We start from the raw sequence: 17,418 nt of genomic DNA, 5'->3' as shown, positions 1-17,418 counted from the left end.
TTACTACCACCTTAATTAATATTCATGACCTCATTGTAATACATTTGCATGGCAGAGTCAGAGTCTGCCAGGAAGCTCGGAAAAGACCACAGTGAGCCGTTCCGATATGCGGCTGGGAAAATACTGCCCCGCTCCACTGGCTGAAGCTGGTTTAGCGACCATCGTTAAAGGGACGGTAAATTTTGAGAATCCTCCCCTGTGTGCATGCTAAATTCACCAGCGTGCCTTAGTAAAAGGGCCTCTTAACTTTTTAATATTAGAATATATTAGTTTTTTATCCTAGGCCAGGGATTTCCAAACCTGTTCTCCAGACCTCACAGCAAGTGGCATAGTTAAAGAGGGGTGGTTCTGCCCCAGGCACCATCTTGGTGGGGGCACAATGGCACCCATCCTCCTCTCTATTCTCCCCCTCCCCCTCCCCTGCCCCTTCCCCCCCCCCCCCCCCACGGCTTCCCTCGTGCCTCTTTAACGTTCACGGAGCAAGTGGCAATCCCAACCTAATGCTCGAGCCAGCTTCAGCTCTTCATCTGATGCCACTTCCTGGACCCGCACCTAGGAAGTGATGTCAGAGGAAAAGCCGACGCTGGTGCGAGCAGCAGTTTGAGGTTTCTGCTCGCACAGCGAATCTTCAAGAGGTACAGAGGAAGGGGAGGGGCCACGCGCACGGCAGGAGGGGTAGGAGAGAGGCACCTCTCGACCTCGCTACGCCACTGCTCCCAGCAAGTTGGGATTTTAGGACATCCACAATGTATATTTATAAAGTAAATTTACATATGGTGGGTTTCCAATATTTACACATTTTTCTCATATATTCCTGAAAAACTGACTGGCTGTGGAGTCCCCAGGACACATTTGGGAAGCCATGTTCCTAGGCCCTATATAACCAACCTAATTCCAGAAGCTAATGCCCTTCTCTTCTGTACAATTGTCATTTGTAGGAACAATAAGGGGCCCAACCTACAGCGTGTAGCAAATGTGACTAAAGCCTGTCATCGGCCGCAGTACGACTGAAAAGCGTGAGCTAAAATTTCGTACCCTTTTGAGACATTTTGAGTAGGATCACTGTTGTCATACCAAGCAGCTTCATAATAAATCAGGCATGGTAAATCCTGAAATACTTAAAATAAAGAGTGGAATTGTCCTAAGCGGACTGATGACCACAACCTATTATAAAAATTAGACAATTTCCTGAAGGAAACGGGGATAGAAGGGTATAGATAGAGGGTTACTATACAGGTCCTGGACCTGATGGGCCGTCGCATGAGCGGACTGCTGGCCATGATGGACCTCTGGTCTGACCCAGCAGAGGCACTGCTTATGTTCTACTCATCCATTTTTATAATTGGTTGTGGTCATCAGTCTGATTCGTACAATTCAACTCTTTATTGTATGTATTTGGGTTTGTGGATTTGCTTCCCCCATTTTATTCATGGTAAATTCTGAATTCAAAGGCAAAAGAAAAAGAACCAACAAAAACCTGAAGGAAAATGTACAGGGACAGGAAAACGGATTAAAATGACCAAAAAAATTAAAAACAAAATATATACATAAAACATATCCAAAAACTGGTCCTGTTGTGCAGGTGGACCGGACCCGACACGGTCCGTGTTTCTTATTTTTTTTAATCTTTATTCATTTTCAAAAGCCAACATTAAATGCAACAGATTAACAAACAAATATTGCAATAATTAGCACTCAATACAATCAAATGATAAAATAAATCTATATAAAAAAAACCCTCCCGCACCCTCTCACCCACCCTTCCTGGATGTGCATAACAGAAATCAATGGGAAATACGTATGTTCATTTCATACAAACTTTTGTTAATGGATCCCACATTGCTTTGACACGTAGCTCCTGATTGGTGAGGCCCGACTTTAGTGCAGGAAGAGGCGGTCGGAGTATACCGCAAGTGATTTCCTTCACTCGCCGGCACTCCGGCTGCTCTCTCCTGCCTCTGCGGCTGCCCTCTCCTGCCCGGTCATTCGTGGTCGGAAAATACCACGAATGACCGGGACTGCAAATGACCAGGGGAACATTGTATTCACATTGGTATCAAATTTGTAATGTGCAATTTACATTCATCAAACCATTGTTTGCAGGACCCCAGAGGAAGAAGTGCAGGACCCTCGGTCACAAGGGGGCACCAGCTCAAACTCAAAGGAGGGAAATTAAATGGTGACACCAGGAAGTATTTCTTCACAGAAAGGGTAGTAGATCACTGGAACAAGCTTCCAATGCAGGTGATCAAGGCCACCAGCGTGCTTGACTTTAAGAATAAATGGGACATACACGTGGGATCCCTACGAGGGTAGAGTTAAGGAACTAGATCATTAGCACTCAGATTTAATGGGGTGGGTCAGAAGAGTGGGCAGACTTGATGGGCTATAGCCCTTTTCTGCCATCATCTTTCTATGTTTCTATGTTTCTATGACACCGGATCATCTATTGTTCTATTGCCCCCCTTGATACTTAAATTTTGGAGATCTATATGGGGTCCAATTACTATGATCCTGGAAGTTCCATTATCATTGACGTATGATGTTGTGTTGTTTGGAACATTATTAATGCCCAAAAGTCCAATCGATGCAAATCAGAATAGGCTGCTTCTCGGCACGACAGCAGTTGCTATGCAGCTGATCAAGAAAAACGGGAAAAATTGGGATAATATAAATGATAATTTTGGGTGGGAAACCTTATGCCAAATTTATAAATTTGAACATATGAATTCGTTAACATTGGGACAGTATAATAAATTCAAAGCAAATTTGGGATCCATTAACAATATTTTGTATGAAATGAACATACGTATTTCCCTCTGATTTCTGTTATGCACATCCAGGAGGGTGCGGGAGGGGGTGATAATAGATTTATTATATCTTTGATTGTATTGAGTGCTGGTTATTGTAATACGGGTATTTGTTTGTTAATCTGTTGCACTTAATGTTGGCTTTTGAAAACGAATAAAGATTTAAAAAAAAAAATAAAAAAGAAACACGGACAGTGTCAGGTCCGGACCACCTGCACAACAGGACCAGTTTTTGGATGTGTTTTATGTATATACAGTAAAACCTTGGATTTCAAGTAACTTGGTTTGTAAGACAAGCAAAACATTTTATTAAATTTTAACTTAATATACAAGCAATGTCTTGCAATACAAGTACATACAGTATACACGCATCACAACTGAGCCGATGGTGATTCTCTCTCCGATGCTGCGGGAGCGTAGTGACTGTTCTAAACGGGCGAGGTCTTGCAATACGAGTACATACAGTATACACGCGTCACATCATCACAACTGAGCCGATGGTTCTTCTCTCTCTGACACTGCAAGAGTGTAGTTACTGTTCTAAACGAGCGAGGTCTTGCAATATGAGTACATACAGTATACACGCGTCACATCATCACAACTGAGCCGATGGTTCTTCTCTCTCTGACACTGCAAGAGTGTAGTGACTGTTCTAAACGAGCGAGGTCTTGCAATACGAGTACATACAGTATACACGCGTCACATCATCACAACTGAGCCGATGGTTCTTCTCTCTCTGACACTGCAAGAGTGTAGTGACTGTTCTAAACGAGCGAGGTCTTGCAATATGAGTACATACAGTATACACGCGTCACATCATCACAACTGAGCCGATGGTTCTTCTCTCTCCGACACTGCAAGAGTGTAGTGACTGTTCTAAACGAGCGAGGTCTTGCAATACGAGTACATACAGTATACACGCGTCACATCATCACAACTGAGCCGATGGTTCTTCTCTCTCTGACACTGCAAGAGTGTAGTGACTGTTCTAAACGAGCGAGGTCTTGCAATACGAGTACATACAGTATACACGCGTCACATCATCACAGTTGAGCCAATGGATCTCTCTCTGATGCTGCGGGAGTGGAGTGACTGTTCTAAATGAGCGAGGTTTTGCAATACGAGTATGTATAATACAGTACTGTATTAAAGTTTTTGGGTTGTGGAACGAATCGTCTGAGTTTCCATTATTTCCTATGGGGAAATTTGCTTTGATATACGAGTGCTTCTCGAACGAATTATGCTCGCAAACCAAGGTTTGTCTGTATTGTTTTTAATTATTTTGTCATTTTAATCCATTTTCCTGTCCCTGTACATTTTCCTGCAGTTTTGTTTTGAAATTCTGAATTCATACAGCACAAGAGTTAGTTTCAAGCACCTGGATTTTGCAAATTCTATACAGTCCACCTTAAGTGACGCACCTACATCGGGGCGCCTAGTCAATGTAGGCGTCTAACTTAATTAATAGGCTTAATTGGCACCAATAATTGGCACAAAACACAAAACATAATTGGTTTTAATTTGACTCAATTGAAATTTAGGTGCCTAAGTTGAAAAACACGATTCTGTAACATTTAGGCAACTAGTCCAAAGTGCTTATCTAAAAGTGGCCATGGTTAGGGCTGGATCGTGGCCGTACTTTCGAGTTGAGCGCCTCCACTGGCGCTGCGAGGGTGGGAGGCACCTGGGGAAGTGGCGCGCTGCCCTTGCCCTTTTTTCTCCACTCCCCCGCCGTGCACGCGCTCTTTCCCTTTCCCCGCACCTGTTTGGCTTCTCCGGCGTGAGCAGCATCTCTAACTTGCTGCCTGCGTTGGTGGCAGCTCGCCCTCTGATGTCACTTCCAAGTCGCGGGACCCAGAAGCAATGTTAGAGCAAGCAGCCGGCAAAGAGCTAGAGGGGGGGAGGAGGAGTGGGAAGGAGCAGGGGGGGGCAGAAAGAAGTTGAGGTGCCAGCGCCCCCACCATGATGGCGCTCGAGGCGGCTGCCCCCGCTTTCCCCTTATGACGCCACTGGCCGCTTCTTGGTGAATTAGGCATTGATAGGCACCTGACATAGGTGAAGGTATTTAGGTGAAAGTGAAGAAAACCCTGGCATAAATTGGGTGTGCCTTAATTAGGCCGCCTAGCGATGCCTAAGCCTGCTTAGATGGTGCCAAGCGTGATTCTACACAGTGCGCCTACGCATTACAGAATCGTGCTTAGCGTCATACTAGTTGGTGCCAACTTTTAGGCAGACTATACAGAATCGGGCCCTTAGCGCTAGAGTATATTCTCTAACTTTCAAAGTAATATGCATGTTCTTTTTTAGAGCGCTATGGACAGCTCGCCATCTGCATTAATCAGCCCCTGAAGATAGACAAGATTATTGCCGAAAAGAGTCCAATGAGATTAATACAGTAGATGCATGACACTGTGAATTACTTATCTGTATGCCTGGATATTACACAATGTTCCCGGTCCCCAGTTACACAACATGAAAGCATGTTATAGTGAGTGATGACATGGCATCCAGTGATCACCGCACGGTGTGGTTTAACATTAAGACAGGCGTAGAGAGGGCTCATTCAAAAGTGAAGCTTCTAGACTATCAAAAAACTAGCTTTGTTCAGTTTTGGGACTATGTCAAGGAATTGTTATCTTGATGGGAAAATCTGGAAGACGTAGGAAAGCAATAGGCGAAACTATAAGGAGCTATTGTAAGGGCAACAAACTATTTTGTGAGGAAAATAGATAAAAGTAAGAGGAAAAGAAGGCCACTTTAGTTCTCAAAAGTAGTAGCTGAAAAGGTAAAGAAAAAGAGGTTAGCTTTCGTAAACTATAAAAATCATAGAAAGAGGAATAGGAAGACAGGCAAAAATATCTGGAAAAGTTAAGAGAGGCTGGTCACGTAGTCAGGAAAGCAAAGATGGAAATGGAAGAAAAAATAAACTGACATGGTAAAAAGACATTTTTTAGATATATTAATGATAGGAAGAATTGCAAAAGTGGCATTGTGAGACTCATAGGTGAAGGGGAGAAATATGTAGAAACTGATAAAGAAAAGGCCGAATTGGGTTACAGGATCCGAGATAATATGGTTTTACTAAAGGTAAATCGTGCCAGATGAATCTGATTGAATTCTTTGATTGGGTGACTGACAAACTTGACGGGCTGTAGTTAGGACCCAAAGTGGTGAACTGGACTAGAAGCTGGTTGACAGACAGACGCCAGAGGTTAATGGAATTTGCTCGGAGGAAGGAAAGGTGAGTATTGGAGTCCCTCAGGGTTCGAATGCTGGGACCGATCTTGTTCAATATGTTTGTGAGTGACATTGCTGAAGGGTTGGAAGAAAAGATTTGCCTTTTTGGGGATGATACCAAGATTTGTAACATAGTAGACACCAAGGATCTGCAAAAGTTAGAGGAATGGTCTAATATCTGGCAACTAAAATTCAATGCAAAGAAGTGCAGAGTAATGCATTTGGGGATTAGAAATCGGAAGGAGCCATATGTGCTGGGAGGTGAGAGGCTGATATGCACGGATGGGGAGAGGGACCTTGAAGTGATAGTGTCTGAAGATCTAAAGGCAAAGAAACAGTGTGACAAGGCAGTGGCTGTTTCAAGAAGGACACTAGGCTGTATAGAGAGAGGCGTGACCAGTAGAAGAAAGAAGGTGTTGATGCCCCTGTACAGGTCATTGGTGAGGCCCCACTTGGGAGTATTGTGTTCAGTTTTGGAGACTGTATCTGACAAAGGATATAAGAAGACTTGAAGCGTTCCAGAGGAAGGCAATGAAAAAGGTAGGAGGTTTGTCCCAAAAGACGTATGAGGAGAGACTGGAAACCCTGAATATGTATAGCTTAGAGCAGTGGTCTCAAATGCGCGGCCCGCCAGGTACTATTTTTCGGCCCCCGATATGTTTATCATAATCACAACAGTAATATAGGTAACAAAATAAAACGTTCTTTAAAAATAATACTTTACAAAATAATATGAACTCTTGAATAACTTATACCATTGCATTCTTTATAAGATATTGATGAACCTTTTTTCCCCCCCAAACAATCCAATATTGTGCTACAAGGCCTACCTTGAAAATTCTGCCATCTATCATTCGCCAACTGAGTTAGGAGTTAATAACATGGCTGCCAAGCCATTGTTTCGTCTCAAAGCCACTAGCAACGTTAGAAGATGCAATTCCATTTTCCGATCGGATGGTCTGTTTTGAATGCTGGGAGGCACCAGCTTGTGGTCTGTGCGTCCATACCAGTGTTAAAAGTATTGATATTTATACGCGTGTTCTTACAGACGCGCCTTTTCCTAAGCCGAGCTGCAGCAAAAAAAAAAAAAAAAACCCGATCAATTGAAGACGAACATAGAATTTTCAACAAGAAGTGGGAGTTACGGTACTTTTGTTGCGAGAGTGCTAATCGGGCGTTATGTCTTATTTGCAAACAGTCCCAAAGGAGTACAATTGAAGGCGCCATTTTCAGACTGCGCATGGAGAGAAGTGTGAATCTGTGCAAGGGAAGCTACGGGAGGATTTAAGCGCTCATCAAAATATATTTCAGAGAGTTAATAAACAGTAAACAGGTAATGTGAAAGTAAGCTACATCTTATCAAAAACGTGAGGGAGTGGGACTTATGTGTGTTTGTTTGGCGGGGTTTGATCTTTTAAAATGTCAATTGTGATGGGCACCCACCCATGAGGTTTTTGTACTGCGATCATTTGCTGTCCTAGTATCCAGTGCTGTTACTGGCTGCTATGTTTTCTGCTTGTTTTGCTCGTGGTTGTATGTTCATTTGCAATTGTTAATAAAGATAATTGAAAAAAAAAAACAACCGATTGCAGAAAATTCCAAGCCTTTCACTGACAGCTTACTCAAGGCAGTAGAGTGTATTTATCCTGAAAAGCTGAATGCGTTTAAAGAAATCAGTCTTTCGCCAAACACAGTTGCTAGTAGAATTGATGAACTAGCTTCAGATATAAAAGAGCAACTGGTTCAAAACGCGGAAAGATTCTTTTAATTTTTCTACTTGCAATTGACAAGAGCACAGACAGCTCTCCGTTTTTCTTCACAATAACAGAGGAAGTCCTCCAGCTAATACCAATGCATGACACTACGAAAGTTGATGACATTTTTAACAAAATGAAAGTAATGTTCCAGGAGGAAAAATTGTCTTGGTTGAAGCTAGCATCATTGGTTACTGATGGTGCACGGCGTTATAGGAAAGATAAAAGAAAAAATTATTGATGAAGGGTCAGTTATTCCATTTGTGCATTTCCACTAAACCATACATCAAGGTGCACTTTGTGGCCGTGTTTTAAAAGCTGACAACATTTTGAAGCCTGTAGTTAAAATTATTAACTATATGTGCTCGAAAAGCTTGCACAAAAGAGAATTCCAACGTGGTCTGCAGTGAAGTATGCAGCAAGCAAAAAAAACAACGTAAAAACTGCAGAGGATGTACAAGATGCAGGCGTTATTAAAACAATCAAATTGCAGTAAAATATACAACCTTATTACCAACCAGGGGACCCGACACGGTCCGTGTTTCGGACAACATCTTCCTCAGGGGTCCGTGGTGGTTAAGGTGTGAAACAAAACCGCACAAAAGATATCAAACGAACGTCTGTATGGAACAATTGTAGAGAAGCGAATACTACACGCGAATACTACCATGCAGACGTTCGTTTGATATCTTTTGTGCGGTTTTGTTTCACACCTTAACCACCACGGACCCCTGAGGAAGGTGTTGTCCGAAACACGGACCGTGTCGGGTCCCCTGGTTGGTAATAAGGTTGTATATTTTACTGCAATTTGATTGTTTTAATAAACAACGCCTGCACCTTGTACACCCTCTGCAGTTTTTACGTTGTTTTTTTGCTCAAAAAACTTGCCCCACAGACAGTTCCAACACTTTTCTACAAGAAATTGGCTGTGAGCACAGCGAAATTCTGTATCACTCGCATATAAGAGCATTCAAACGATTTTGGGATTTGAGAGATGAAATAAAGATGTTCCTTGAAAGTAAATATCAAGATGTCTCACTCTGATGATACAAAATGGTTACGTGATCTGGCATTCGGCACAGACGTAACTGGCTACTTGAATGATTTGAATGTCAACCTGCAAGGCCTCAATAAGTTGGTCACTGAATCCGATTGACAATATTAAGGCATTACTGCGCAAACTACAGCTTTGGGAAGTTCAGTTTAAAGCGGGAAATCTTGCTCACTTCCCAACTTTGAAGTTTGCAATTACGGCAGAAGAGGAAATTAATTTTGCTGAGTTTTCTACCAAAATTATAAAGGAAGAAGACTTCGACGGGCGATTTGAATGCTTCAGGAATATGGAAAACATTTTTAACATATTCTGGTCACCATTTTCATGTAGGGTTGATGAGGCACCTGAAGAACTTCAACTAGAATTAATAGATTTTCAGTGTGATTCTCCGCTAAAAGAAAGATTCAACAGTTGCAGAATTACAGAATTCTATCAGTTTGTTTTGAAGGACAAATATAAAAACATTCACAACCTAGCTGCACGGATTCTGCCCATGTTCAGAAGCACATATTCATGCAAACAATTATTTTCAAAAATGAACCAAGTGAAATCTCTTCAAAGGAACAAGTGACGCCCATTTGTTTTCAGTTTTGAAAGTTGCATGTTTCCAAGAATATTGATCCCAATATTGATAACTTGGTGTCAGAGAAGTGTGTCCAAGCTTCTAGTCATAAGAACATAAGAATAGCCTTACTGGGTCAGACCAATGATCCATCAAGCCCAGAAGCCCGTTCTTATGGTGGCCAATCCAGGTCACTAGTACCTGGCCAAAACCCAAGGAGTAGCAATATTCCATACAGAATCTCAAAGAATAGCAAGATTCCAGAATCCCAGAGAGTAACAAGATTCTAGAATCCCAAAGTGTAGCAATATTCCAAGCTACCGATCCAAGGCAAGCAGTGGGTTCCCCCATGTCTTTCTCAATAACAGACTATGGACTTTTCCTCCAGGAACTTGTCCAAACCTTTCTTAAAACCAGCTACGCTATCCGCTCTTACCACAACCTCTGGCAACGTGTTCCAGAGCTTAACTATTCTCCGAGTGAAAAAATATTTTCTCCTATTGGTTTTGAAAGTATTTCCCTGTAACTTCATCGAGTGTCCCCTAGTCTTTGTCATTTTTGACAGAGCGAAAAATTGATCCACTTGTACCCGTTCTACTCCACTCAGGATTTTGTAGACTTCAATCCTATCTTCCCTCAGCCGTCTCTTTTCAAAAAAGGTAAAATACTGAACTCAGTATTTAAAATACCAATGCTTTACCTACCACATTTGTAATTTTTGAATTAACAAAAGATTATAACAGTTTCTTAATCATGTGTCTCTTTAGCTATAAATTACAATATTATATTAAGACTTACCTACCATATTTGAAACTTATGAAATAATATAATAATAGTTTCTTCATCATGTTTCTCTTTATCTATAAATGACAATATTATTAAGACTTAGCCAAAGGAAAGATTTATAAACTATAGTTTTACCTCATGCAAAATTGTCATTTCTTTAATAAGACATTAACTATTTTTTCTTAGGCCCTCCATGTACCGACAAATCCAAAAGGTGGCCCTGCAAAGGGTTTGAGTTGAAGACCACTGCCCTATGGGAAAGGAGGGACAGGGGAGATATGATTCAGACGTTCAAATACTTGAAAGATATTAACGTAGAACAAAATCTTTTCCAGAGAAAGGAAAATTGTAAAACCAGAGGACATACTTTGAGGTTGAGGGGTGGTAGATTCAAGAGTAATGTTAGGAAATTCTTCTTTACAGAGGAGTGGTTGATGCCTGGAAGGAGGTGGTGGAGGGGAAAACGGTGACAGAGTTTCAAAAAAGCGTGGGATGAACACAGAGGATCTCGAATCAGAAAATAATGGTATATATTGAAGAACTAAGGCCAGTACTGGGCAGACTTGCACGGTCTGTGTCTGCATGTGGCCATTTGGTTGAGGATGGGCTGGGAAGGGCTTTGACGGAGACTTCAGTAGATGGAACCTATGCACAGTACCAGGCAGAACTTTGGGTTTCTGGCCCAGAAATAGCTAGGAAAAAGGAGGATTTACATTACATCAGTAATTTATAGAATAGGTAAGGCTGGGCAGGCTGGATGGACTATTCGGGTCTTTATCTGCCGTCATTTACTATGTTACTATGTATTCCAGGGACTTCTAAATTTAAATAGCCTTGTGCGTCATTGCTTAAATGCTGGCGCTAGACTGACTTTAGCCAGCTGTTGGAGAATGTTCTGGTTATCAGATGATACATTTGTACAATGAAAAGATTTGACAGATGAACATGAAAAGATGTTGCCTTAGTGGGAGAAGTGCAAAACTCAGTAGTGGGAAAGCCTTCTCCATAGGCCTGTAACTATCAGATTATCGCCCTATGTGCTGTGTGTTGAGATACACTCTGCATTGTTATTTCTCTTTTCCACATGTCACATAAATCTTTCTTTCACTTCTTATTAGTTATGTTAGATCTTTGCAGGGGGGCGTCTTCACAAATTAGATGTAAAGTTTAAAATTTAAAATTTAAAGGTGACTATATATGTCGCAATCAAGTGAAACACGATGTTCTGGTTCTTTGTTTAACTTGTTTACTTTTGGTTCTATACTGGAGCTATGTATGTTGTTGCGTTTATTTTGATCTTCGTAAACATTCTCGAAAAATAATTTTAAAAAACAAATCAATTAAAATCAACATCCAAAGTATGTAGATAAGAAATAAATATTACCGTAAAAAAAAAAATAATACTGTAATTATATAATTCTTAACATATGTCATTTCTTCAGAGAAAAAGAAATAGGATTTTCATAATTTATGACAGTGATAGAATTTGTCCCCATCCTCGTGGTTAACTGCAGGAAACTGTCCCCGTGTCATCCTATAAGGAGAGAGGGAAAAATCAGAGTATGAATGGGCCCAGCCACTGACCCTCAAGCCTTGCATTGAAGAATCCTGGTGTAGAAGGACTGAGGTTGAGATAGACACTAAAGAATGACAGTCTTTGATATCCAAAGCTGATACTGTGATGTCATGATGCTTCATTCCACCAATAAGAGCCAACCTCATCAGTGATGTCACAATGGGTTCAATATTCTATACTTGGCTCACATAAGAATCAGAGTATGAATGGGCCCAGCCACTGATCCTCAAGCCTTGCATTGAAGAATGCTGGTGTAGAAGGACTGAGGTTGAGATAGACACTAAGAATGACACAGGATGGTTTCCCGGGGGGGGCGGGGACAAATTCTGTCACTGTGTCATTCTCTATTATCACCATCCCTTATTAGTAATAATCACCAGTAGAGATTACCATCTCCATATATAATCACCTGATCCACATTTCAACACACTTTTTCAAGCCCAAAAACACCAACTTTACTTACATCTTTCAAGCAAAAAATGAGAAGTAAAAAATATCTTAAAGATAAGCAAAATACGCACCAACATGATCACATTTCAAGCGCTGGCTCTGCTTCAGGGTACCCTATAATTGCCCCTAGGAGTAATTCAGTCAGGACCCCGATTGAGTTATTGGCTGGAGGTTTATTGAATCATCTTGACTGAATTACTGAGTAGAGATTTACTTATTATTTGAAAAGATTTATGCAAAATTGGGGGGAGGGGGGGTTGGCTTGAAAAAGTGTTTTGAAATGTAAATCTGGTGATTATACAACAAGCAAATGGTAATCCTTTCTAACAATTATTACTAATAAGGGATTATAAAACTTCTGATATGACGATCTTACTTTTTTTTCTCTGAATGAATAACATATGCAGCCTTCATAAACAGGCACCTTTTTTGCCATTTAACCAAAGTACCCTCCATGAATGCAAGCCTTATTCTCAAGTCTATGCACTTCTTCGATCAGCTGAAAGACTAATCTCATTTCTCCTCCATAATTCGTGCACCTGACAGTCCCATCTTTTTCAGACTCCAGTCTTACTTTCTGCTCTTATTGTCACTCTTCCCTCTCTCCATAGGGGGCGACAGAGCACATGATCCATGCTTTCTCTTCCTGGGCCTCCCTGGCCCCCTTCTTGCCAAACTTCTACTTTTCTCATCACGTTTCTCCCTACAAAAACAGCAATTAAAAAAAAAAGCATGCTTGACTGTTAACTCATGAATGATAAAATCTTAGTTTATCACAGGAAGTTACCAAATCACCGAGCGTGCTTGGGAATCCTGCAGTTCGAGTCACTGATAAGTAGACCAGATCTGTGTGTGTATGAAAAAGCCTTCAAAATATTGTCACATGCCTTTTTTTTTTTTTTTTACCAATTAGATCAAATATTATCTCTGCTCTAATGAACAGTCTTAAATTTCTCCCAGGGCCTCAGCATCGATCATCAGATTTAATATCGACTGAGAATTTATACATCTTATCGTCACCAGCTCCCATCGCCAAGGCCCAGGAAGACATTTAAGACTGTTCATTAGAGCAGAGATAATATTTGATCTGATTTTAGTCTTTACTATTTCTAAAAATTTGATATTCCGAGTGCCTGCTTGATTGGGGGGTTTTTTAAAACCCATTAACCGTCCTGAGGCATTTTCACGTTCTTTACATTTTTTAAAAAAATATTGTCTTCTTTTTTTATTTAGTGTGTGAAAGGAAAAGGGGATGGAATTTGATATACATTTCTTCCTCCAAATTCACGAGGGTTGGGGGCAGAGCCGGCCCGCGAATATGGAAAATTTGCAAATAACTGACTGGATAGGGCTGACTCTGACTCACCCCCGCCTCCCTCCTGGACCTCCCCAGACCTTACCTGGTGGTCTAGCGGTGACGTGGGACAGAAGCGATCTTCCTACGCTCCTGCCCCCTGCAGAGCCATCAACAAAAATGGCTACCTTGAGTTCCCGTTATAGTCTCGTGAGACCACAGGAACTCATACCAGCCATTTTTGATGACGGCTCTGCACAGGGCAGGAGCGTAGGAAGATCACTCCTGTCCCACGTCACCGCTAGACCACCAGGTAAGGTCTGGGGAGGTCCGGGAGGCAGGGATGGATCAGAGGCAGCCTTTAAAAACTAGGAGGCAAAAAAATCGCGAATAACCACAGTTGCGAGTACTAAACCCGCAAATTCGGAGGGAGAAGTGTACTGCCTTTCTCTGGTTACAATCAAAGTGGTTTACATATTATATAGAGGTATTTATTTTGTACCTGGGGCAATGGAGAGTTAGGGTGACTTGCCCAGAGTCACAAGGAGCTGCAGTGGGAATCAAACTCACAACCTAACCACTAGGTGGCTCCTCCACTCAAATTGTGTTTGATGTTTTGAGAATTCTGAGATGCTCTCTATGATCATCCATAAGACCCCCCCACAAAGGCATACATAAGAGAAACAAGAGATCACTCACTCAGGGTCCCGACGCTGTTGCAGCTTTACCAGCTCTCTCTGTTTCTCCTTGTACCTCCTCTGTAGCTCTGCCAGCCTCATCCTGTAGTCTAGTTCCATGGCATCCATGGTCTCCAGCGATGACTTAGAATAAATCTGTTCATGAAGAGAAATGTACATAATTGATCACTGATCCAAAACACAAAGATCAAAAATGGATAAGAAATTAAAGAATGCAGAAAAAAGAAAAACCTCAAGTGGCTAGAGGAGATACTCAGCCTATCAGGCTCACCTTGTGCCATAGTTTAACCCTCAGTGGCTTTTCAAAGCCCGGCACTTTGTCCAGGCTTTGAAAAGCATCCCTCAAAATCGCTGTCGGGCAGGAGAGCAACGCGATGATGTCATCGCGTCACATGAATGTATGCCCAACCAACAGCAAGGGGCGGGGCTAGGGCGGGACTGGGGCATGATGGGTAAAACTGGGCATGTCTGGGGGGTGGATCTAAGGGGTCTGGATTTTCCAAATGGAAAATCTGGTAACCCTAGTGGGGGCAGACCGTTCCAGGCACCATCTTGGTGGGGGCACCCGCCCTCCATGCCACGCTCGAACCCTCCCTTCCCCTTCCCCTCACCGAACCTCTTTAAATCTTCACCAGCGCAAGCAACTTCTCAGGCCCACTCTTTGCACCGGCCTGGCTCCTTTCTGAAATCACTTCCGGGTTGCGGGGCCAGGAAGTAGTGTCAGAGGGAAAGCCAATACCGGCGCGAGCAGCATGCTGAAGAAGCTCCTTGCGTTGGTAAAGGTATCATGAGGTAAGGGAGGCACGAAGAGGTGGGCATGGGTGAGCGCCACTGACCCGGAAGCCTCCTACTCTTGCTTACGCCACTGTTAACCCTTACTATCACAGAAATCCCAGAAAAAAAAACAACTCCATCCAAATCAATATAGTAAGTGTGATGGCCTTCAATGTCCATTATTCCATAGTAAAATAATGCTCCAAAATATCAAAAATCAATCCTAAATTTTCAATAAAATAGACTCTAACGTGGTAGTTCTCAACCCAGTCCTCAGGAGCCAGTTGGATTCTTAGGATATCCACAATGAATACGCATGAGATGGATCTACATACAGTAGAGGCAGTGCATGCAAATTAATCTCATGCATATTCATTGTGGATACCCTAAAAACCTAAGAACTGAGTTGAGAACCAATTCAACTCAAAAGGAATAAAAAAAAAAAGGCTGTTAATCATTCTCACGTGGCAATAGGATACCACTTCATTCAGCTGTAAATTTCAGACAATGTTACCTGCATACACCTATCCATGAAGAGCCAAGTACAATCAATAATAAAACAATCTTTCCTCGTGATGAGAAAGCTAAGATCCATCAGGAAATACTTTGAAACAGAGGCTTTCCAAATATTAGTGCAAGCCCTAATCCTATCTCGACTAGACTACTGTAATGTAACACTAGTTCTTGACTCTAAAACAAGGGTCTCCAACTCCAACCCTTTGCAAGGCCACATTTGGGATTTGTAGGTACTTGGAGGGCCTCAGAAAAAATAGTTAATGTCTTATGAAAGAAATTATAATTTTGCAAGAGGCAAAACTATAGTTTCTAAATCTTTCCTTTTGGCTAAGTCTTAATAATAATATTGTCATTTATAGCTAAAGAGACATATGATCAAGAAACTGTTTTATTTTACTTTTGTGATTATGATAAACATACTGAGGGCTTCAAAATAGTATCTGGCGACCCACATGTGGCCCCCAGGCCGCGAGTTCGAGACCACTGCTCTAAAACATTGCTTTCGTGCCTACAACTAGTTCAAAATGCAGCAGTAAGACTCTCATATGGACTATGGAAATCGGAACATCTACAACCCTACTAAATGAAACTACATTGGCTGCCCATAACCGCAAGGATCAAGTTTAAATTAGGCATCAGTACCTTTAAGATCTTGACAGGGAATGCTCCCAACTACCTAACAGAGTTGACCACCCTACTCCACGGTGCCTCCAACATATATTTCATCAGAAATCTTTTCCACTTAAAATTCCCAACATGTAACGCTATAAAGTCTACCAGGCAAATTATCTTATCCATCCAACATCAATTAGCAAAATGCTGGAACCAACACTACAATCTTGTGACCACTATCTCAAGTTCAGAAAACTTTTAAAAGCATTTCTGTACCAAGACAAGGAGCCAAACCTTAAGTAACTTGTAAAAGCCCATTTCTAAACTGTCTAATGCATAATGATGAACCAACGATGACCCAATGATGACCTACTTGAACTTGTAACTATGACCTAACTATTTTAATAGTTGTACTTAACCTGTACTAGCAACTCTATTGAATGTCCGTGTCGATCTGTCCATTGTAACTTCCTGGGTAACTGACCCAACCTCTTATAATGCAATCCGACCTTGAACTGAATAGAAAACTCAATTCACATAACATATATGTCGCCTAGAGCTTGTATAGGTATGTGCAACACACAAATGGAAGATATATGTAAAATGCTTTGGTTGAACCACAGAAAGAAAGTACAGTGCTCCCCTGCGAATTCATGGTTGGCGGTTCGCGGTCCTGGTCATTCGTGGTATTTTCCGACCGCGAACCACCAACCAGGAGAGGAAAGCTGGAGAGGGCAGCCGGAGCGCCAGCGAGTGAAGGAAATCACTCGCTGTATGCTCCGACCGCCTCTTCCTGTACTAAAGTCGGGCCTCACCAATCAGCTCCTGATTGGTAAGGCCCGACTTTAGTACAGGAAGAGGCGGTCGGAGCACACAGCGAGTGATTTCCTTTATCCGCCGGCGTTCCGGCTGCTCTCTCCTGCCTCCCCCGCTGCCCTCTCCAGTCTCCCCCACAAAAAAACATATTCGCAGTTTTTCCAAGATTCGCAGGGGTTCCTGGAACGGAACCCCTGTGAATATCGGCGGAGTACTGTATATACGCTCGGACCTATGCATCAGACAGGGCAGTATAGAAAGTTAAACGATCAACACATCATCGCGGCGCCTAAATTTCGGTAACCTCTCGAGAATTTGCCCTGTAGTGCCACAACAATCACATATGAGGTTTAGCAGCACTATGCAGTTAAGTGGGGGAGGGATCCAGTCTACCCAGTTAAATCTCACACTAATATCGACCCCTATGTGATACTTTGTGATTCTGCTCTTGCTCCACCTAAACAACACCCCACGAGCAG

The 17,418-nt window shown here is 42.1% G+C and overlaps 1 protein-coding gene across 6 annotated transcripts in view; it reads right to left on the bottom strand.

Annotated features, from left to right (window-relative positions):
* Nucleotides 1-17,418, bottom strand: part of TNRC18 (trinucleotide repeat containing 18) — a 223,838-nt gene that overhangs the window by 92,518 nt on the left and 113,902 nt on the right. For 4 of the 6 annotated variants that reach the window (XM_033914995.1, XM_033914996.1, XM_033914993.1 and 1 more), the window contains exons 12-13: nt 14,223-14,356; nt 12,804-12,932 (exon numbers count right to left, since the gene is read on the bottom strand). In XM_033914995.1, coding sequence (XP_033770886.1) covers nt 12,804-12,932; nt 14,223-14,356 — 263 coding nt within the window. The remainder of the gene's footprint in view (nt 1-12,803; nt 12,933-14,222; nt 14,357-17,418) is intronic. The other 2 variants (XM_033914997.1, XM_033914998.1) reach the window with 1 other exon arrangement.

The sequence above is a fragment of the Geotrypetes seraphini genome, chromosome 11 (genome assembly GCF_902459505.1).
Source record: "Geotrypetes seraphini chromosome 11, aGeoSer1.1, whole genome shotgun sequence".
NCBI lineage: Eukaryota > Metazoa > Chordata > Amphibia > Gymnophiona > Dermophiidae > Geotrypetes > Geotrypetes seraphini.
The sequence above is the reverse complement of the archived record's forward strand: the minus strand, read 5'-3'. Positions and strand labels throughout refer to the sequence as shown.